At 38.5% G+C, this 21,847-nt stretch overlaps 1 protein-coding gene and 1 pseudogene across 2 annotated transcripts; one reads left to right on the forward strand and one right to left on the reverse strand.

Moving 5' to 3' along the window:
- Positions 1 to 596: 596 nt before the first annotated feature.
- Positions 597 to 7,458, reverse strand: LOC127902801 (probable disease resistance protein At4g27220). 2 transcript variants are annotated; one of them, XR_008055421.1, is made up of 5 exons: positions 4,161 to 7,458; positions 2,162 to 2,977; positions 1,954 to 2,023; positions 1,534 to 1,656; positions 597 to 1,154 (listed from the first exon to the last, which is right to left on the reverse strand). XR_008055421.1 is itself a non-coding variant. In XM_052442899.1 (4 exons), exons 1-4 carry the CDS (start codon positions 6,921 to 6,923, stop codon positions 1,640 to 1,642), a joined length of 3,666 nt encoding a protein of 1,221 aa, XP_052298859.1. In that variant the 5' UTR covers positions 6,924 to 7,458; the 3' UTR covers positions 1,249 to 1,639. The 2 variants fall into 2 exon arrangements, 1 of the variants encoding a protein (XP_052298859.1); XM_052442899.1 differs by lacking the exon at positions 597 to 1,154 and having other exon boundaries at positions 1,249 to 1,656.
- Positions 7,459 to 8,631: 1,173 nt separating this feature from the next.
- Positions 8,632 to 16,764, forward strand: LOC107177616 (uncharacterized; annotated as a pseudogene).
- Positions 16,765 to 21,847: the final 5,083 nt, after the last annotated feature.

Below are 21,847 nucleotides of genomic sequence, written 5' to 3' on the forward strand. Positions count from 1 at the left end.
AGGGTTTGAGTAATCAAGAAAAGCCAAAATGTAGAACAATCACAATAAAAAATGAAGACCCTCTTACAGTCTTAACTTGATAGAAAAAACACGAGCTGCATACCATGTCTCGCAAATTTCAAAGAAAATTGGCCTCATTCCTGATGCTGCACAGAAGGTTGCCTGAATCGTCTTTAAGAAAGCTCATTTATTACATTAATACATTATATCAGTGAGATGATGCTACTTTAATGAAACTCATGTATCAAGTTAGGAACAGCTACATGGGCATTTCATCGAACAGTTGATATGCTCGGCAGATAATCGAAGTTTCCTGGAAGTTGGAAGTGCGGCTGGCATTTTCAAAGTTGGAAGACCATTCAAAGGTTTTCAATAGTTTGTTTGATATTACACGTGTGATAATCTTGTGATGATGATGATTTTATGTATCTGATTATAAGCTAAGCTCAGTGGATTTGTAAGTAAGCACACGGCAAAGTATTTAATCTTCTTATTGTCGCATTCTTCTAATCAATTAGCTTTCACCAACAAAAATAATTAATAATAATGTAAATGGAGGAACTTGGGATCATTAATACCAGTAAACTACAACTTCACACAGGCTTCAAGGAGGATCCGCATGTTGTCTACAGTGAGCAATCGACCTGTAAACTTTTATTTTTCCATAATTTTCTATATAAAATCTTCATATTTTCATGAAATTACATAATTTCTTACATAATTGTCTCAAAAAATTACCAATAGGTGCACGAACACAAATATGATGCACACATCTCTTTAAAAAAAATCCTCTCACCAACACCATCTAACTCTTAATATATACAAAGAACTTGAGAGATTGGAATTTACGAAAAGAATTTGGACTTAATGAATAACAAACTATTGACAATTGTACCAGTAACCAATATAAGATAACAGGAAATCAGACTCAAAGAGACACAAAAAGAACGAAACAGAGGATTCATGTTATTCAGCACCTTTCAACAATCTGCAAAATATACAAGGTTACTTTGCGTTCCGAAACTCATCAATGCTACCAACAGATCTCCTAGTGCATAAATGCATCTCTTCTACAAATTGTTATTCTTAGGAGGGAACCCATAAATGAATGCTTATGTGGTTTGTATCTTCAAATTAGTGTATTTTCTATATGCCTGGAGTCCAACAAAGCATATGTCAGAGCAATGTAACATCAACACTGTAGAAAGATTTATAGTCAATTTGTAAAAAGATATGCGCGCGCCTAACAAAATAATGGCTATTACTATTCTATAATTATGCATCAGAATGGATATTGATTGATCGATAACAATGTTAAATAGTATGCAAATAGTAGGAACCCTTATATAAAAGCTTTAGGGAACAATCATTTGCTCAAATCATGTAAGTAATAGCAAAGGAGAAACAGGAGAGATACGAAAAATTTGCATAAAAGGGAAAAATGATTATTTAATTGTTCAATAATTTTAATTGAAATGTTCATGATATACTTGTAGTTTAAAGAAAACCACCCCTTGTAACCTCATCACTCACATTTACGGTTGGCAAAATTTCTCGAAACCCGATCAAGATTCAGGATCCCAGCCATAATTTCTCGAAGCACGAACACAAACTGCTGCACAAGTAGCCTGAATCGTCTTCATAAGTTTGGAGACTCTGTAGACAAAGAGTAAAAACAAATTGAAGGTGCAGTTTTCACATAATTAGCCTTTATTAAGGACACATAAATCCTCCAATTCTATTTGTAAGCAATTAATTTCATTTTTTATTCTTTTATTTTTCGCTATGTCTTGTCTAACAAATAATCCTCAACATAACAACAGAGCAGAGTAGTTATATTTTAAAAAGATGTACCAATATGATTTAACAAAAAATTCAACATAAATAAAACATTTTTAGTCAGCAAAATAGAATCAAATCAAAACCTCCTAAATTGTATAGATTTTATCTTACCACTGTCTTTCACATCTTTCTCCTTTTCATTCGCCTTGGCAGACTTCTCTTTCTCTTCTTCCTCCTCTTCCTATTTAGATTTAAAATGAATTTATAAAAAAATTTATATGTACTTTTTTCTTTTACTTTTATATATATATCTGTTATTAAATCAGTAATTTTTAGAAAAAAAAAATAAATCAACATCTCATAGTTAATGAATACTTACCTTTTTTATTTTAAGATATACGTATTGAATGGTTGTATTAAGGTCCCGATCCCAAGCCCAAAGTTTTTCATCGACTAGGCTCATCTGCACTTTCTGTAACTTGGGTGTGCTTAATTCCCCTTCTGAGAAAATCTTCATATTGGGGCAACGATTCACCACTAATCTTTCTAGAGATGGGAATTTGAAGGCGCAATTATTCCCAGAGCAGCTGAAACTAGTCAGACTTTGTAAGTTCGAAAGATTCAATTCCTTTAATTCGCTAAAAACAATTTCATCTTGTGCTGCATAATTATCTCCTTCATCATCCTCATCTGCCACTATTTCTGTTATCATCACGCATACTTTTATCGTCATTTGTCTCAGTCGCACCAGACTCCTTGCTGTTGAGGATGTTAGAACGTTTATCATTCCATGGCAACCCCATACCGTCAGAGTTGTTAGGTTCTGAAACGATGTCGAGGATGGCACTAGATGAGTCAAATTGTCACACATGAATATCGACAGTTTTTCCAAATCTTTCGCATTGGATGACTCTTGTTTGAAAATCTGCTTCAGTTCACGACGATGGTTTATCCCTCTCATCATTGCTTCCATCCCATTTTCAACGTTTTTAAATGATGTGTACAAAGCCTCACTGTCCCCTCCTATAAAGAGAATTTTGATGGTGTGAAATCTCTGGAGGAAATCGTCAAGTGATAAAATTGTACTTGACTCATCATGCCAGACATCAAGACATTTAAGTTTGCAAAGCCAGTCTTCTGGAAATAGGCCTATGTGCTTTTCATCAACCCTCAATTCTTCCAAATTGGGGAACACCTGGGTGATCATCAATCACGAAAAAAGCAAGATGGAGTTAACACATCTTTCTTACGATTTCACAAATTAAAGTAAATACAAAGCATTCCAATGATGCATATTGATGGCCGGACAAATTTATATATATGCGGAGAGAGTATGATTTTCAGCTGTAAAAACAAAGCATTCCATTTAAGTAATGTGTATTTTCTTCCATTCTCTCTTCTTAACTCTTGTCCAGTAGATAGATTTTCAAATTTTATTAGATTTGTGCATAATCTCTATGAAAAAGACTTCAATTATACTCAAATTGCATTTAAACTTTGAGATTTTTTTAATTGATCCGTTCATTTGGTTTGAATTGAAAATCTTACAAATTTATTTTTTAAAAAATATTGGAGTTTTAACTTTTTCTTAACGCAAAAATGAATAAATAATATGAATTTTAAAAGTTTAATAATAGAGTAAGAAGCTGTTATTTCATTAATATTCATCCAACTCAATGGAATTGGATATATTTACTATTGTGCAAGAATGGATTTTATTGTACAAAAAGTTTAATAGAATAAGATTTCTTAATTTGAGTTTTGTCCATCTCTCTATATATATTTCAAAAATATTATTTATGTTAGCACAAGATGACCAATTTCTACTTCAACATCAAAATTGATAATCATTTTGTATGTAACAATACTGTACTAAGGAGTACTAATTTGGAAATAGCTCTTGAACGATTTTCAGGGAATTAACTATGGCTTGAAAAACTCTAGATCTTATGAGTATTTTCTTTGTTTGGCTAATCAAATGCCCTGTCTCTTTCGTGTATTTAGCTAAACATATAGACATAAAATAAAAAAGTAGAGGAAGAAGAAAAACTCTGATAATCAAGAGAAAAAAATTAAACAAGAAGAAAAAAAATATAAATAATTTTTTTTTTCATTCGGTCTAACTGACATCCAAATCCATCTATGGTTGTAGCCAATTCAATATTCGATAATGAGAAGAATTACTGAAGACTGATAATTATGTTTATAAGGACATTATAAAGTATAATTAAATAAACTGATTTATATAACAAACATTTTGTCACTAAAAGATAAAGTGATGAGGGCGATGACGCCAATAAAACTCTGAACTCTCAAAGTAGAAATACTTTTCAGTACGTAAGAATTGAAAAATAATTACAAAAATCTTGCACGCGTACCTTTTCAAAATGCAGATCACCTGTGCAGAAGCTTGTAAGCTGCGGAAGAGAATGAAGCTCAAGTGTCCTCAATTGAGTGAGTTCAATCACTTCAGTACCGTTATTATTGCTGGATTCATCTCCTCTCTCGGCAGCAAAAAACACTTCCATATTTTGGCAACTACTCACTTTAACGGACTGAAGTTGTTGAAGGCCTCTGCCAATGACCAATGGAAATACATTTTTCAATTTATCACACCCTTCCACCCTTATGGTCTTTAATTTGCAAAAAGACTCTGCTGTGAGTGGACCACGACATATTTCCTCAAGGTTCCTTAAATCTCTCAGAAATAATGACTCCAAAAGGGGGAATGCAGTCGTCCGAGCTGGCGTACAATCCATTGTGTCAACAAGACGAACAATGTTGCCATTACGTCGGATTTCGAGACGATTCAGATGTGGAAAACCTTCTCTGCCTAGTTCACAAAGAATATTCTTAATGTCCGGCAATCCATCCAAAGTTAAGTCTTCAATACCCTTCAATTGCATGATATGCCCCTCGTTCAAGCAAATGTTGGCACCACTGGCGAGCATCAGTCGGAATATTCTAGATATTTCATCCGATGGGCCATCCCACCGCCGCTGATCTCCTATCAATATTCTGTACCTTTGCAGCATTTTGAAGAACGACAAGTCTCTTGGTAGAGTCTTTTCATCTTGGATTAGTATTTCTAAAGAGGTCAATTTAGATAAATTATTCAACTCATGAAGGCTGGCATTTCTTCTTTCACCGTCGACTCCTTCAACCTTCCCCCACTGAATGGGACTCTGGCCAATATACAATTCTTCTAATCGTGATAAGCTTGATATCACATTTGCTGCAATAACTCTCAGTCGGTAACATCGGCGCAAATCCAACAACTTCAATTGAGTCAGCTGGCCTATCTCTCCAACCAGTTCCTTCATATCAGAACCTCGAAGCGTAAGGATGACTAATTTCTTTAGGTCTCCGATAATGGCTATGTCTCCTAGTTCACAATCATCGAGAGACAATGTTTGAAGGTTTTGTAAGAGACCAAGCGATGAAGGCAATGCCAACAAATGCATCTTAGTGAAATCTAAAACTCTAAGCTCTGTCATCCCAGTAAAAAATTTATCTGGGATCCTCAAAGAAGCATGACAGCCAATACAAAGGAATTTAAGTTGCGGGCATTCGAACCCTTGAGGAGGCTCACTAATATTACTATTCTTTAAGGAGATTGCGGTGCAAACCTTCAGTGTATCCTTATCTGGCCAGCTGGTCAGCGGAACAACCTCATTTTCCACCGCAAACACATGTTGGTCTCTTGATGCAATTGATCTGGCTACATCACGAACAACATCATGCATTGAAAACCATTCACTTGAACGGCCATCAAGCAACAAACAAGAGTTCTTGAGTTTATCAACCAATGTATGTGCTCTATCCCGTGCCTCTTCCAACGTGTTGATGTTTTGAAACAGACCCAAACCCATGCCATAACAGAGCAAGTCTTCAACACAAGAGAAGAACGTGTACCCTATTAGCAAAAATGTTTTCTTCAGTTCCTCTCCGTTTAAATGATTGTAACTTAGCTCTATACTTTTGTACGCCACCTGCGTTGTTCCAGTGAAGTTTCTCAAGGAAGGCCTTCTAAATTCCAGCAAAGCATCCTTCCATTCAGACAATCTCTTATTTCTCAATGCCCTTGCTACGGGTACAATGGCAATGGGCAAACCAGCACATTCCTTGACTATCTCTGTTGCCACAGATTTCAGTTCACCATTTTCTATGCAATCACCTGTCATCTTTTTGAAAAGACTCCAAGCTTCTTTTTCGTACAGAACATCAACAAAAAATTTTTGTTGACAATCCATCTTACAAGATAACACATCCTGACTTCTTGCTGTCAGCAGAACTTTACATCCGCCGTTGTCATCTGCCAATGGAATTCCAATCGCCTCCAAATCAAGACTCCCCCAAATATCATCCAAGATTATAAGGATCTTCGTCTCTTTCTTCAATCTTTCAAGCAGCCTCCCTGCTCTTACAGTTTCATGACTCTGTTCAGCCAATTCTAAGCCTATCTTCTCTGCAATTTCTCTTTGTATTTCTTTTATTTGCGGTGTTTGGGAAACACGTGAAGAAATGACCTTCTCAAAGAGATTATTTTCCTTGGCCTGTCTGCCAACATCTTTCACCAGCGTTGTCTTTCCAATGCCACCCATCCCGTACACCCCAATCATGTTGAAGTTACGGTTACTGAGTGCATCTAGTATCTCCTTCAATGTGGACTTTCTCGATTCAAAGTGCATGAAATCCTGGGTAGACTTAAGCCATGTCTCCTCTGGAAAGGTACGAAAAGAAACACTGTCGAATCTCCCTTTTTCATGGAGTCCAACAATAGCATTCGCCTCTCTTTCTGCTTTCTTGCTAAGCTGGTATCGAGTCCTCAAATTAGGACATAACCCCTTCAAACACCGGTTGTTTGAATTCTCTTTGTCTTCAATAAGTGTTTCGACTTCATTGATCTCCTTGTTCGCAGCAATCAGCCACTCCTCAACGTGCTGTTGAATTCCGTCCCCCTTAATTCTAGAATCATCAACCTTATACTGCACACTGTCTCTAGCATTCTTTAGCTTATCGACTTCATTATTCAGCTTCTCGAAGTTGGTCTTGTAAGTGCAGCAGTAAGTAAATGGATAAATTATGGGAGCCACCAAGTACTCTGCAACTTTTGCAGCAACGGAGATAACAATTTCCATGATCCCTTTCTTTTTTATTTTTCGCTTTCAGAAAACAGGGGAAAGCAAAACTAATCAAACTAAGCAGAAGTAATCAATCAGCTGGGATGAGGGAAATAAGAAGTTTGGATAAATTGCTAAAATAAGAGGTTGAATAGATTTAAGGGAGGAGGAGAGGAAAATAGTGAAACAAAGGGGGATCCTTTTTCTGCTAAGAAAAATTGAAAAGCGAGTACAATAAATGAAAGATTTGCAAAGAAGGTGTAGGATCGAGGACAAAAACGATTCAGAAAAGGGAGACAGAAAATGAAGAAGAGATTTCAGAGAACTCTAGAAATTAGGGAAATGCAGAGGCAGACAGTTGTGATCTCAATTCTCAAGGGTAATCTGAATACTGCAAAAAAGCCAAACTAAATTCATACATGGAGAAGACTCATGCTTCCAAGTCAACTATAGATTCTTGATAACTGAGATAGATGGTTATAGTTGCATGTAAATATTGTCAAAGTTATAGGTTAATTGGACAGCTCAAGGTGGCATTTTGGCATTTCATTGAATTTGCTTGTTACCAGTAAGTGCTATGCTGCCGTTGCCGGACTTTATGATTTTTTTTTTTAATTTTCATTGAATTTTCTTGCGCTTTTCTAATAACTCTGCTATAAAGCCCAAGTTTCCGGACTTTATGATTTTTTATTTTTCAGAAATAGATATACAAATAAAATGAAATAAAAAAAAACTGTTGCGTAAAACTGGCGGATCTAAAAAATAATTTACTGAGGGCTAAATTAGATAATAGTAAAATATAAAAAACTAAAATTTTGAATAGATAAAATATTTGCTAATACATTTATAATTAGTCTCTACGCACTTTTATATTTTAAAAATGTTGTGCAATAGACTCATTATCAATATTATTAAATTTATTGTTTCCTGTATAAACAACCAAACTATCACTTATCCCATCCGATTCCAAAGATGATTCTTCATGAGTTTTATTACTGAAAACGTTCATTCTACTATTATTATATAAACTGGTAGAATTAACCATATTTTTTAGAATAGAAAATATTTTAGGTGGTGGACTATCATTATTTTTAATTGGGATATTATCATTTTCCTACTAAAATTTTTCTGACAAATCAAGTCAGTACTATACTTTGGTAAAAACTACATTTTACCACCAAACATTTAATATATTATCATTTTACTACAATTCCGTTAACACAGTTAAACATTTGCTGATGTCACAAGGACTTTTAAGACATTTCCGGCTGAAGTCAAAACGCTGCATTTGCAATTGGAAAATAAACCTTTAGTCTTGCAAGGTAAATAATTAAAAAAAGTAAAAAAATTGTAACCCTCCATCTCCGATCTCTCTCTCTCTCACGGCCCCTCTCTCTCGCTCTCTCACGGTCAACCAAGCACAAGCAGCAACAAACAAAACACAAACACACACAGGAGCCGCATCTTTGCAAAGCCAAATCTCTAACTTTTCTTTTCTCCTTTTTTTTTAATAAAAGATTTGTAACTATTATATATATTCTCCCACCCCTTGCTGCTTGCCTTTTTTTTTTTCTACATATACAACAAAAAGGAACCACGATTGTGTTTGCATGGCGGCTCTTGACTCTCAAGAGTTGCCTCGGCAACTAGTTTTCATTAAAAGTGAAGTGGTTGATGGTTTTTAGGGGTTTGAAAGCAGAGAGAATAATAAATAATAATATATGTTATGGCAGAAACTGGGTTTGTTACTGCTAGTGATTTGCCGGTGAAGAGGCCGAGAGATGACAAAGAGAAGGACGCTAATAACAACAATAACGGGAATGTCTCGATGGAGATCGATTCTAAGAAACAGCTTGATTGTATTTCCTCTGTTATTCCTAGCTGGTTCTCTAAAATCAGCCAATGTGGCCCTGTTTGTTTTTCTTTTTTCTTTTTGCTTTATAGGCAGCATGTTCATTTTTTTTATCTGATTAAAATCATGGGTTTGTTTGATCGGAATCTGTCTGTATGACGTTCTCTCTTTAGCCTTTTATATCTAGCAGAAGTATTTAATCTGTTTCTATCTCTTTAATCATTGTGTGTAGGTTTGTCATTGCCAGATTCTTTTTTCATTTGTATTACCATCTTAATTCTCAGAAAATCTTATGCGAGGTATTTTTAATTAATGGACAGTAATTTGTAGTGTTCTTTTTTGTTATTTCTTTCCTTTTCATGGCCAAAATTGTCTTTTAACTCATATTCCGTTAAATATTAACTTATTTTTAATGGAAAAGTAGGAAAGTGATAACAAATTAAACGTTTGGTAGTAAAATGTAGTTTTTACCAAACTATGGTACTGACTTGATATGTCAGAAAAACTTTAGTAGTAAAATAATAATATCACTTTTTAATTAAAATATAGGTTTTTATATTTCTTAAAAGTCAAAGTTTAAATTTTATAGGAATTAATTAGAAAATTAAAATATTTTTCTCTTTTATTTTTTATTTTTTATTTTTGGCCAGTGGGGGCTTGAGCCCAAGTCAACTAGATTCTCAATGCAAAAATGACAAACTAAATTCATATGAGGAGAAGACTCGTGCTTCCAAGTCAACTAGATTCTCAATGATTGAGATAGATAGTTATAAGGGTTATTATGGTTTCATTTTAAAAAATAAAAAATTATAAGATATAAAATAACTATAAGAAGTATTCGTGTTATCATTTTATTAGTGTATCTTTAAAAAAACCTTTTATTTTATAATATTTTTGTTAAAATTGTGAGTCCAAAACTAACGTCATACTAATATCAAAGGCCTAAAAGTGTCTTTACATTCAAAACTATGATAAAATTGTATGCAAATTAACATTACAAGGGCGGCATATTTATTATTGGTTAAGAAAGAGGGAAAAAAAATTGGAATCTCAAATATCTAGCGTCATCGTTATCTTTTTTTTCTTCATTTTTTTTCTTTTTCTAGACAGTGGTCTACCATCTTTGAAAAATTATTGGCACTTTCGAATGGGTATTAAGCCATGCATTGGCATTGAGGGTCTCATCTGAAAGAGGAATTTTGGTAGCAGCAGTGGCTGTGTATTTTTTTTTAAAATGATTTATCTCTAGGAATGCGTGATCAATTTAAATGTGGATTTTATATCAAATTTCTTTGAGATTGCTTTTCGATTGATCAGTTTGATTTGGCTATGGAATGATGGTTTTATTACTATGAGTTTGAAGGATTTATGAAATAGAAATTAAGATTGATAGAAAACATATTGATCTCCGAGCTTTAATGGCAGTTTCAACTTGTTATCTTCAAGCCTCACCGGTGTTTTCAATTTGATACTTTGATGAGAGCAAAATTAGCAATTTAGCACTAGAGGAAGATATTTAATCACAAGTATAAGAAGTTTTGACAGCGAAGAGAGGTATTCTTCAGCTGGGGTTAATTTTTTATTTTTTATTAAAATTTTAATTAATTTTTTAAATAAGGTCATACTTGGTATTTTACTAGTTAACTAACAATGATAAACAGAAATATAGTAAAATGAAAGATTTTACAAAGATACAGTAATAAAATGCTAAACATTAATATATTTTTTTTTGTTATTTGATGCTTCATACTTTATAATGTAGTCAAGCAATAATAACCCTAGTTACAATTACATGTAGATGATGTTAATTGGGCATTTTGGCGTTTCATTGAATTTTCTTGTTACCAGTAGCTGCTGAGTTGCCGACATTTTTCAACTTGTAGTTCTAAGGCTTCTCAAGCAAATTTTATGGTAGCTTCGATTAATTTTAAGTGTTAATCAAATATTTTACTACTGTAATTTAAAAATTATAATTGATAAGCAATAATAGTAGAGAGAGAGAATTAAATAGATTGAGAATGATTTTTTATTCAGGGCAAGTTTTCGAGTGCTTTACGACCAATCAAAATGCTAATCCTATTAGCCAATAAACACAAGCGCTTTGTAAAGAACATTACGGGAAAAACCCTCTATATAAATAACAATCGTGTAATTACGGAGGGCGTATCTTAATTACATGGCAGTTACATTCAATAACAACAATATTACTTAAAAATTTTCTATTAGCAATGAGTGTGTTGGAGGTAGGATAAAAAAAATCTGAACACTTTGCAAAGTTTTTGTGAAAATGCATCACAGTTGTCTTGTTCTTTCACTGTTGATAATTACAATGAACTGATGAAGGCCAAGAGACCCAAAGTGAAGTGACCCATGTGCTTTTCTAATTACCCTGCTACAAACTATAAAGCCGAAGTTTGCGGACTTTATTATCAATTTTTTTTTTTTAAAAAAATAGATATACAAATAAAAAGACAAAAGATGAGACTTATAGTACCAGTGGCGAGCCCCCTGGGTCCTCAACTTCTTCAAATCAAATGGGCATTTTATCGAACAGTTGATGTACTCGGAATCTACACTTACACGAGGGTTCCGGGGAGTTGCAAGTGCTGCCGGCATTTTTCAAATAATCAAGTGATTATTGAGTAATAATTAGCTCTGATTATTGAGTAATATAAGAGTGATATATGATAATCAAGTGATTTTAATATGTAAATAGTAGGATTTTGGGCTCAAATCTTTAAATTAAAATCGTGATCATTTTATCATTAAACTCCAACTCTATCTTGATTAATAAACAAATGTTAGAAATTAGTTGTTAATAGAATATATCGTGGATGTAATGGCTATTCCCAAAGCTCAATTGAACCAAGAACAAAATCTTGAAGGACCCAAGAACAGATCCCAAACAAGAAGTGACACAAAGCTTAACAAGAGTCAATGATCAAACAATGAACAAAACAAAGAATAAGTAAAGAAGAAAACTTAGAGCAAGAGTGTTTAATGATTTGATTAAATTTGTGTTTCTTCTGTGGATGATTTCATTCCTATTCTTGCCATTCATTTTTATGATTTTTTTTTTGGGTTGGCTCACGGAAGAATCAACCTGGGGATGGGTGGGTTTTATTTATTTGTCATGATTTGATTAAGTAGAGCAACTAATACTTCAAATTGTATCACTGTTGTATTAGAGGCTTCACGTACTATGAATAATTAGTGACGATCTAGTATATAAACCAAAGTTTAACATATCTACATATAACTGAATGTTGATGCTGAAATCAACTCACCCTTTGCCCGACCAGATTTTTACACCAACGTTCACGTTATCAATAATGAAGATATCAATTCTTTCTTGCTTCAATGACTGCTCCAGCCACTGAAGTTTGAATTGTCCCTCTTTTTCTCACTAAGCCTGCGTTCACAAAAGTGGATCAGAGACGCCGGTGGTTTTGCCGGCGTAAACCCTCCGATGCCTAAGTTAGCACAAGGTGTCTACGGGAAAACGGTACAATTAAGGTTCAAATAATTGTTTAGAATTGGCTCACTCTCGGTATTGAAAAGTGTCTGGATACAATTTGACAGAGTTTTCCCTTCTCTCCGTTTTTCTATAATTTTCTTCATCGATTTCTTCTTCTTTTATAGCCGTTGTCCCACGTTTTCGTTTACCCTTCATCCCTCCTTTTTTGGGTGGTAGCAGCCCCTTATGGGACTCTAACTGCTACATTATGGGCAAACGTGGGATCTCGCGTCTCCCGCAACGGTTCTGGAAAAAGCGCAACTACCGTGATTCTGTGGGATCGTGTTCTCGCTTTTTGGGGGATGGGTATCGGCTTGGTATATGCCTCTGGTCGGTATATTTCCCTGGTTGACTCGTATTTGTCCCCGTGTTCTGCTCATACCACTTGGCTGAGGTGATCCAAGCCGGGGTGGAAATAGTAGCATGGCCGACCTGGTGCTTTTATTTACTTAACACAAATCCCCCAGTTTCTGGTCTTGCGAGTGAAATGAGTTAAGAGTAGAAACTGATAGTCGAATCTTACCAACCCGGGGAGCTTCTCATTTGGTCTTCTGTTTACCGGGACGGACCTGAGGTACCATTTTTCTTCTGGGGAGATTCCGACCTGAGCATGGGCCTAAATGAGCATGTCCATTGCATATCTGGCTTGCATCTAGCCTGGCCTCCTGTAACGGTTAGTGACGTGGCATCTCCAGACTCTTCGTATTTGAAATTTGAAACGACGGGCTATCTGTCCTCGATATACGGTGAGTGAGCTGGCATCCCCATCACTTAAATGCTTTCATTTTCCCCTTTTCGTTTCAAATCCCTAGACTGAAATCATCATCGTTTTGTTATTCATCTCTCCGTCGTTAACCAACCCCCTCTTTGAACTTTGCTCACACTTCTCGTGTCTGGAGTATCCACTTGCTGGGTTTTTTCTCTATTACGGCCGCGCTATCAGTGCCAGTTCAATCCAGGTATTGCTTTTACTTTCTTCTCTGGTTGTTATTGATTGGGTTCTGCATTGCCCCTTTTGTCAAATCGGAAAAGGAAGTTGATCGCCGATGAGAGTGACGAAGAAACAGGGGATTCAGACCTTAACTTGTTGATACCCACTGATTTTTTACGCCCCTCTAGTAGTGTAGGCCCCTCTCATGGTAGGGATACCCTTGAGTACCCACGCCCCTTGGCTGTTTCTCCCTCCCTCGAACTAGAGCTTGTAGGGAATAGAGGTGGACTTGCGTCGAGCTCTGGTGAGAACCACAGCTTTGGTGGGGTTGGGGCCCCTGAAGGAGTTGGTGATGGTGAGGGGAGTAGTTCCGGACCGAGCGGAGCCCTTCAGAGAAGGAACCTTGGTCATAGGGTAGAGGCGGATTCTTACCTTATTGACTACATAGCTTGTGCCACCACCCAAATTGATCTGTTCAAGCTTAGGAACCTTTACAACATTCCTGAGGAGGTTCTCCTGGTAGTTCCTGGGAAAGGTGACGTTTCTAGTCGGCCTCCGCGGGGTTATGTGACGATGCACCTGGAGAGCTTCAAATTAGGAGCTCGGCAGCCCCTTCAACGCTATTTTGCTAAGATACTGGGTGGTATGCACCTGGCCCCATGTCAGTTACATCGCAACGGGTGGAGGGTTCTCTCAGCTATGTTTGTGTTGTGGGAGAGGTGTGGATCAGAGGAGCCCTCCCTTGTTGAAGTGAAGCATTTATACCAGCTGAGGAGTAGCTCGAAGGAAGCAGGCTGGTACTATTTCGTGCCGAGCTCTGCGAAGAGGAAACCAATCACCGGCTTCCCCTCATCATGCAAGAATTGGAAGAATAAATTCTTCTTTGCTGGGGGAAGTTGGTGTCCAGCAGCTCATTCGTTGGGTGTTGATATTTACCTTCCAACATATTTTGTCACCCCAGGTCGTTCATTTTTTGCCTATACTATTTCTCGACTTGTCACTTATTGGGTTCTTTAACCTTGTTTGTTCTTTCAAAATCGTGGGGTTTGATTAAGGAACTTGAAGACCGACCTTTGCTTTAGGTGGAAACTGCTCTGGTGAACGCGTCTACCTGCCAAGACCTCCTGTCACCAACAAACCTGGTCGGTTCGAGTCTAGTGGACATAGCTGCTAGAATGGATAACAAGATCCTCAGCGCGATGAGCAGAAAGCGTGGTCGGGCTCCAAGCAGCTCCAGCAACCCTCCCCTTCCTCCAAAGAAAGTCAGTGTTGGTCCTTCCAAGGCTTCTGCTCCTGCTCTGCCCCCTCCTCCACCTCGTAAGAGTGGGGGGGAGAAAACTACTGACAAGAGTTCTGAGGTCAGCACTCGCTCTGGAGACCGATCCTCTCCTCTTCCGACTCGTGATTAGGGTGACTACCTGACCTCGTATCAGAGGGACTATGGGAAGTCAGTGGGACCGAAAATGGTCCAGGACATTAAGAGCATGAATCTTAGTGAATTGGCTGGTACCGTCCAGAGGGTCTCCTTCAAGCTGGCTGTTGTGCAAATTTTAATGTACTCGCAAGCGCACGAATCTATTGTAGTATAGATCAATGGTGACGAGTGTCGATCCCACGAGGAGGTGGATTTTAATTATATGTAGAATTAATTTTGTAACTGGGTGGTTGAAATTATGGTGGAAGTGATTTAAATTATCCTAAAATTGGAATTGAGATGGCAATAATAAATTCTAAAATTGGAATTGCAATGGCGAGAATAAATTGAAGCGAAATCTGTTGAAATGACGTACTTGGGTATCTGGATCCGTATCAACATGCATCATGGGCTAAATAATCCGTATTAATGCCAATTAAATCATGAGGGGGGAATCCACACCTCATGAACCACGCTCTAATCAATATGGTGCTAAGGGCTTATCGTGCCAAATAATAATAACCTTGTACTAGAGGGCCGGTGAAACCAAGGCGGTACTAGACAAGATTAGTATTATTTGTTGATGAGAAGTCAGAACATCCACAAAAATTAGAGGGAAAGAGAAAATAAATTTACCAAATAAAGCCCATGACACATGTTGAGACTTCACCTTCAACCCAAGTTTGAAAGAAAATTAGCCACTCATAATTGAACTAGGGGTAAAATGGAAATTTATTAAAATACGAAGAAAATACAAGATGGAGAAGGAATTACAGAAAATGAATCCCAAAAATGGATTCAGAGATATCAAATTAGGGGGGAGAGGCCCCATTTTTATAGATACATAGAGTAAATCATGGCCATCGGATTAAAAACAATTTGGACGCTCAGGATTGCGCCACATCATCAGTCAACAGTACGCGGTTTGACCACGCGGATGAACAGTAACACGGTTTGATTGAAAATAATCCTGTGTGATGCATGTACCGTACGAGAGATTTTTCGTCCACTGATATGCTGCAACGTCACCATCAACAGTACATAAGAATTTTAGTCCAACAGGATCGTGACACCTCATCAGTCAATGCCACATCATCGGTCAATGCCACGTCATCGATCCGTCTATGTGAACAGTGTCATGAACAGTAACGTATACAGTACCGTACATGTGAATAGTACCGTACATGTGAATAGTGTCATTTTTCCTTTTATGCTCCTTCTAATATTTTCGGCCGTCCTGAGTTCAAAAGTGATGTCCGTTTTGCCGTCTGATCTCTCTTTTATTGTGAAATGACTATAATGCCCTTAAAATACATAAAATACTTAATTAAAATAAAACACATGTAATTAAATCACAAGAAGGTTAAATACATAAAAGTAAAGGTTGTTAGTAAGACTTGAAATGTAAAATGACGGTTTTCTCCTTTATAAATATGAATTTTCTAACACTCAACACTGGCTATCATAGTTTCTTGTTACAAGAACAGGATCACGCGCCATGAGAGGAAGCTTCAAGCTGACAATCAGGACTTGAAGAAGAGAGTTGAGTTTGCTGATCGCTCGAAGGAGAAGCTGGCCGAGCTGAACAAGCAGGTTACGGAGCTGGAGGAGAAAGTTGCGATTGCTGAATCCACTTCCTCCAAACTTGAGGGCGAGTTGGGTGACCTGAAGTCTGATCTTCAGGCTACCCAAAGTGAAAGAGATACTTTGAGGACCGCCCTTGAGGGAGAGATCAAATCCCTGAGTGAGCAGTTGGCGGAGGCGAAAGGTAAATCCGCTGATGTGGATGATCGGCTGGATGCCGAGTACAACTCTGGGGTTGCTTTCAGCTATAAGTGCATCATGTCTGTGCTTAAGGAAGAATATCCCGGGCTGGACATGAGCAAGCTGGAGGTTGGAGTGGAGAGATATATGGCTGAGGCCGGCCAGGGAGATAAGGAGCAGGGTGAGCAGGATTAGGTGGAGGCTCCTTTGGATGGGGTGCAGGAGGGGGAAGCTGGGGGACGTGCTTTCGAAGTGGGTCAAGGGTCCGTGCCTCCTCCTCCCGGTATTGCTGATCTCCCACCTCTTGGGATTGCTGATCCTTTACCTCCTGAGATTGCTGATCCTTCAACTGCTGGAGCCGTTGACTCTCTTAATCTTTAAGTCCATTTTTGTATAAACTCTAGATTTGCATTTGTTTTGTAAACAATTGAACATTTATAAATTTTTAGATGCTCTCTATTGGCTTTCTTGTCTGGTTTTTGCTCATAGATTGTTTCTGCAAAATAATTGGACAACTTATCTGATTTTGCCTACTGGTTCTTTAGTGGACCGACCAGGAGTAGGCATTTACTTGCCTTACTAAAATTTTCGTAAAATTGACTGCTGGTCTTTCGTTGACCGAGCAGAAGTAAGCACTTACTTGCCTTAATAGAATTTTCACAAAATTAGCTGCTGGTCTTTTGTTGATCGAGCAGAAGCAGGCACTTATTTGCCTTAGTAGAATTTTCGTAGAATTAGCTGATGGTCTTTCGTTGACCGAACAGAAGCAGGCACTTACTTGCCTTAGTAGAATTTTCGCAAAATTAGCTGCTGGTCTTTCGTTGACCGAGCAGAAGCAGGCACTTACTTGCCTTAGTAGAATTTTCGCAAAATTAGCTGCCGGTCTTTCGTTGACCGAGCAGAAGTAGGCACTCACTTGCCTTAGTAAAATTTCCTTAAAATTATCTGCTGGTCTTCGTTGACCGAGCAGGAATAGGCACTTACTTGCCTTAGTAGAATTCTTTAATGGGCTTGTTAGCAGGGGGATTTCATGCTGAATTCATCTTTATTGAAATTTGAATGCGTTACAGAAATACATAATATATGCATGTGTAACAAGCCATCATGCATTTAACAGATATAATTTATCAAAATAAAGATTTAGTAGAGCACTTTGCTTACTGGAAATACTTCTTTAAGTGCTCGGCGTTCCACGACCTCTTCACGTCTCGTCTATCCGGGTATGCTAACTTATAAGGTCCTGGTCCAGTCGCTCGTATCACCCTATACGGGCCTTCCCATTTTGGGCCAAGAGCACCATGGTTGGGATCCCTAGTGTTTTGATTCACCTTCTTAAGTACCCAATCCCCTGCTCGGAATTGCCTCATGCGTACGTTCTTGTTGTAATAATGCATGACCCTTTGCTGACACTGAGCCACTTTCTGCGAGGCCCCTTCTCTTTTTTCCTCCAGCAGGTCCAAGCTCAAGCAGATCTGTTCCCCATTTTTCTCTTCATTGAAGTATTACGTCCGGTGTGTTCCTATTCCAATTTCTGCTGGGACTACCGCCTTATGACCAAAAGCTAAAGCAAACGGGGTTTCTCCTGTAGCAGTTTTGTGAGTTGTCCGGTAAGCCCACAATACCCTTGGTAGCTCGTCAACCCAAGCTCCCTTCTTCTCTCCCAATCTAGTCTTCAGGAGTTTCTTTATCACTTTGTTGGCTGCTTCCACTTGCCCGTTTGCCGGGGGGTGTGCGGGGGTGCAGAACTTCAGGCCCACCCCCAAGTTCCGGCAAAATTCTCTGAAATTGTTGTTGTCAAATTGCCACCCATTGTCTGTAATGATGACATAGGGGATCCCGTATCTGCAGATGATATTCTTCCAAATAAAATTCGTCGTCTTTCTCTCCATAATTTGGCTGAGGACTCCCACTTCTACCCACTTAATGAAGTAGTCTATTGCCACAATCGCATGTGTTGTCGCTCCTCGGCCTTTAAGTAATAGACCGATCAGGTCGATTCCTCATTGGGCAAAAAGCCATGGGGATGTCATTGTGGTCAGCTTTTCTGAGGGTTGTGCAGGAACCTCAGAGAAGCTTTGGCATGTTTTACAGTTCTTTGCCATCTTTTTTGCATCCTGGTGCATGGTTGGCCAGAAGTATCCTTGCCGGAGTGCCTTGAAAGCTAAAGTTCTTGCTCTCGAGTGATTGCCACATATTCCTTCATGAATCTCCATTAGTACATAATCTGCCTCCTCATCATCCAAACATCGCAAAATGGGCAAAGTGAATCCTCGGCGGTAGAGCACCTCATCGAGTAGTGTGTACCTCGCTGCTCGGCATTTTAACTTTCTTGCTTGCCTTTTGTCCTCCGGTAAAATGCCATCGCGGATGTATGCAAGAATCGGGTCTATCCAGGATTCTTCGGTGCTTACTCTCATTACCTCTACTTCCTCCCCTATACTCGGCGAGGTTCTCACCTCTAGTGAAACTGACTTAGGTAATTTGGGATCTACAGTTGCAGCCATCTTAGCCAACATGTCAGTGTTGAGTGTTAGAAAATGCATATTTATAAAGGAGAAAACCGTCATTTTACATTTCAAGTCTTACTAACAACCCTTACTTTTATGTATTTAACATTCTTATGATTTAATTACGTGTGTTTTATTTTAATTAAGTAATTTATGTATTTTAGGGGCATTATAGTCATTTCACAATAAAGGAGAGATCAGACGGCAAACCGGACATCACTTTTGAACTCAGGACGGTCGAAAACCTTAGGAGGAGCATAAAAGGAAAAATGGCACTATTCACATGTACGGTACTATTCACGTGTACGATACTGTATACGTTACTGTTCACGACACTGTTCACATAGACGGATGATGACGTGGCATTGACCGATGATGTGGCATTGACTGATGAGGTGTCACGATCCTGTTGGACTAAAATTCTTATGTACTGTTGATGGTGACGTGGCAGCATATCAGTGGACGAAAAATCTCGCGTACGGTGCATGCATCACACAGGATTATTTTCAACCAAACCGCGTTACTGTTCATCCGGGTCAAACCGCGTTACTGTTCAAAGTCGGGTCAAACCGTGTTACTGTTCATCCGCGTGGTCAAACCGTGGACTGTTGACTGATGACGTGGCGCAATCCTGAGCGTCCAAACTATTTTTAATCCGATGGCCATGATTTACTCCATGTATCTATAAAAAGGGGGCCTCCCCCCCTAATTTGATATCTCTGAATCCATTTTTGGGATCCATTTTCTGTAATTCCTTCTCCATCTTGTATTTTCTTCGTATTTTAATAAATTCCCATTTTACCCCTAGTTCAATTATGAGTGGCTAATTTTCTTTCAAGCTTGGGTTGAAGGTGAAGTCTCAACATGTGTCATGGGCTTAATTTGGTAAATTTATTTTCTCTTCCCCTCTAGTTTTTGTGGATGTTTTGACTTCTCGTCGACAAATAATACTAATCTTGTCTAGTACCGCCTTGGTTACACCGGCCCTCTAGTACAAGGTTATTATTATTTGGCACGATAAGCCCTTAGCACCATATTGATTAGAGCGTGGTTCATGAGGTGTGGATTCCCCCCTCATGATTTAATTGGCATTAATACGGATTATTTAGCCCATGATGCATGTTGATACGGATCCAGATACCCAAGTACGTCATTTCAATAGAATTCTCTTCAATTTATTCTCACCATTTCAATACCAATTTTAGAATTTATTCTCGCCATTTTAATTTAAGTTTTAGCATATTCCAATCATTTCCACCACAAATCCAATCACCCATTCACAAAAATTAATTCTACACAATTAAAATCCACCTCCTCGTGGGATCGACACTCGTCACCATTAGTCTATACTACAATAGATTCGTGCGCTTGCGAGTACATTAAAATTTGCACAACAGTCAGCTCGGTAATTTTCATTCCGGGATATCTGCTTCACCTCTACCTCATTGAAGAGGTCAACCATTTGCTTCGCCTTCTTCAAATAAAGCCCCAATTTCTCTTCCCTTACTTGGAACTGATCGCTGAGCTGATTACATACTAGCTGGGAATCTGCTCGGATTTCTACTCTCTCTGCTCGTAGTGCATGAGCAAGACCAAGCCTAGTAATGAAGGCCTCATATTCAGCTTGGTTGTTCGTAAGTTGGAACTCGAACTTTACAGCATAGGATACCTCGACACCTTCCGGGCTCCGTATTATAACTCCTGCCCCGGATCCCTGTTCACTACGTGACCCATCAACCATTACCAGCCATACCCCATTTGGATCCTCCTGTTCTGCTGGTTGTTCCTCTTGGACCTCTTCCCCTGGTTCAATACGGTCAACCATAAAATCAGCCAGGGTTTGGGCCTTGATTGCTCCTCGGGGCCTGTAGGATAGGTCGAATTCGCTCAGCTCCACGGACCACTTCACTAACTGCCCTGATGCATCTGATTTTTGGAGCATTTGCCGAAGAGGCTGGTCAGTCATCACAATTATCGGGTGGGCCTGAAAATATGGTCGCAGTTTTCGTGCAGCCGTTATTAAAGCCAATGCCCATTTCTCCATCAATGGGTACCTAGTTTCTGCGTCTACCAGGGCTTTACTAGTGTAATACACTGGGTGTTGCTTCTCTTTTTCTTCTCGGACTAACACTGAGCTGGTAGCCCATTTTGAGATTGCCAAGTACAAGAACAGCTGGTCACCTTCTCTCGGAGTTGATAGTAACGGGGCATGAGCCAGATATTCCTTCAGCTGCCCAAACGCCTCCTCACATTCTGATGTCCACTCCATCTTCTTCCCTTTTTTTTATGGTTTGGAAGAAAGGGTGGCATTTATTCGTGGCCCGCAAGATGAATCGGTTCAATGCTGCTAATTTTCCTGTAAGGCTCTGCACCTTCTTAACTGTTCGTGGGGATCTCATTTCTGTTACCGCCCATATTTTTTTCGGGTTGGCCTCGATCCCTCGGTGGCTCACCAGGAATCCCAAAAATTTACCCGAGCTGACCCCAAATGCACATTTCTCCAGGTTTAGCTTCATTTCATACTTCCTCAACAATTCAAAGGTTTCTTCCAAGTGTTTCACGTGATCCCTCGGTTCTTTGGACTTTGTGATCATATTGTCCACATATATCTCCATAGTATGACCGATCAAGGGCTTGAAGATCTTGTTCACCAACCTTTGATAGGTCGCTCCTGCATTTTTCAGGCCAAAAGGCATCACTCTGTAGCAAAACAAACCCATGTTAGTTATAAAGGTGGTGTTTTCCTCATCCTACTCGTCCATGGGTATCTGGTTGTATAGAAAAGGCATCCATGAAACTGAGCAGACTGTGGCTCGCTGTTGAGTCCACCAATTGATCTATCTTTGGTAGGGGAAAATTGTCCTTCGGGCATGCCTTATTAAGATCTGTGAAATCCACACAAATTCTCCATTTCCCGTTGGCCTTCTTTACCAGTACTACATTGGAAATCCACTCCG

Source organism: Citrus sinensis, chromosome 5 (assembly GCF_022201045.2).
Source record: "Citrus sinensis cultivar Valencia sweet orange chromosome 5, DVS_A1.0, whole genome shotgun sequence".
Lineage (NCBI taxonomy): Eukaryota > Viridiplantae > Streptophyta > Magnoliopsida > Sapindales > Rutaceae > Citrus > Citrus sinensis.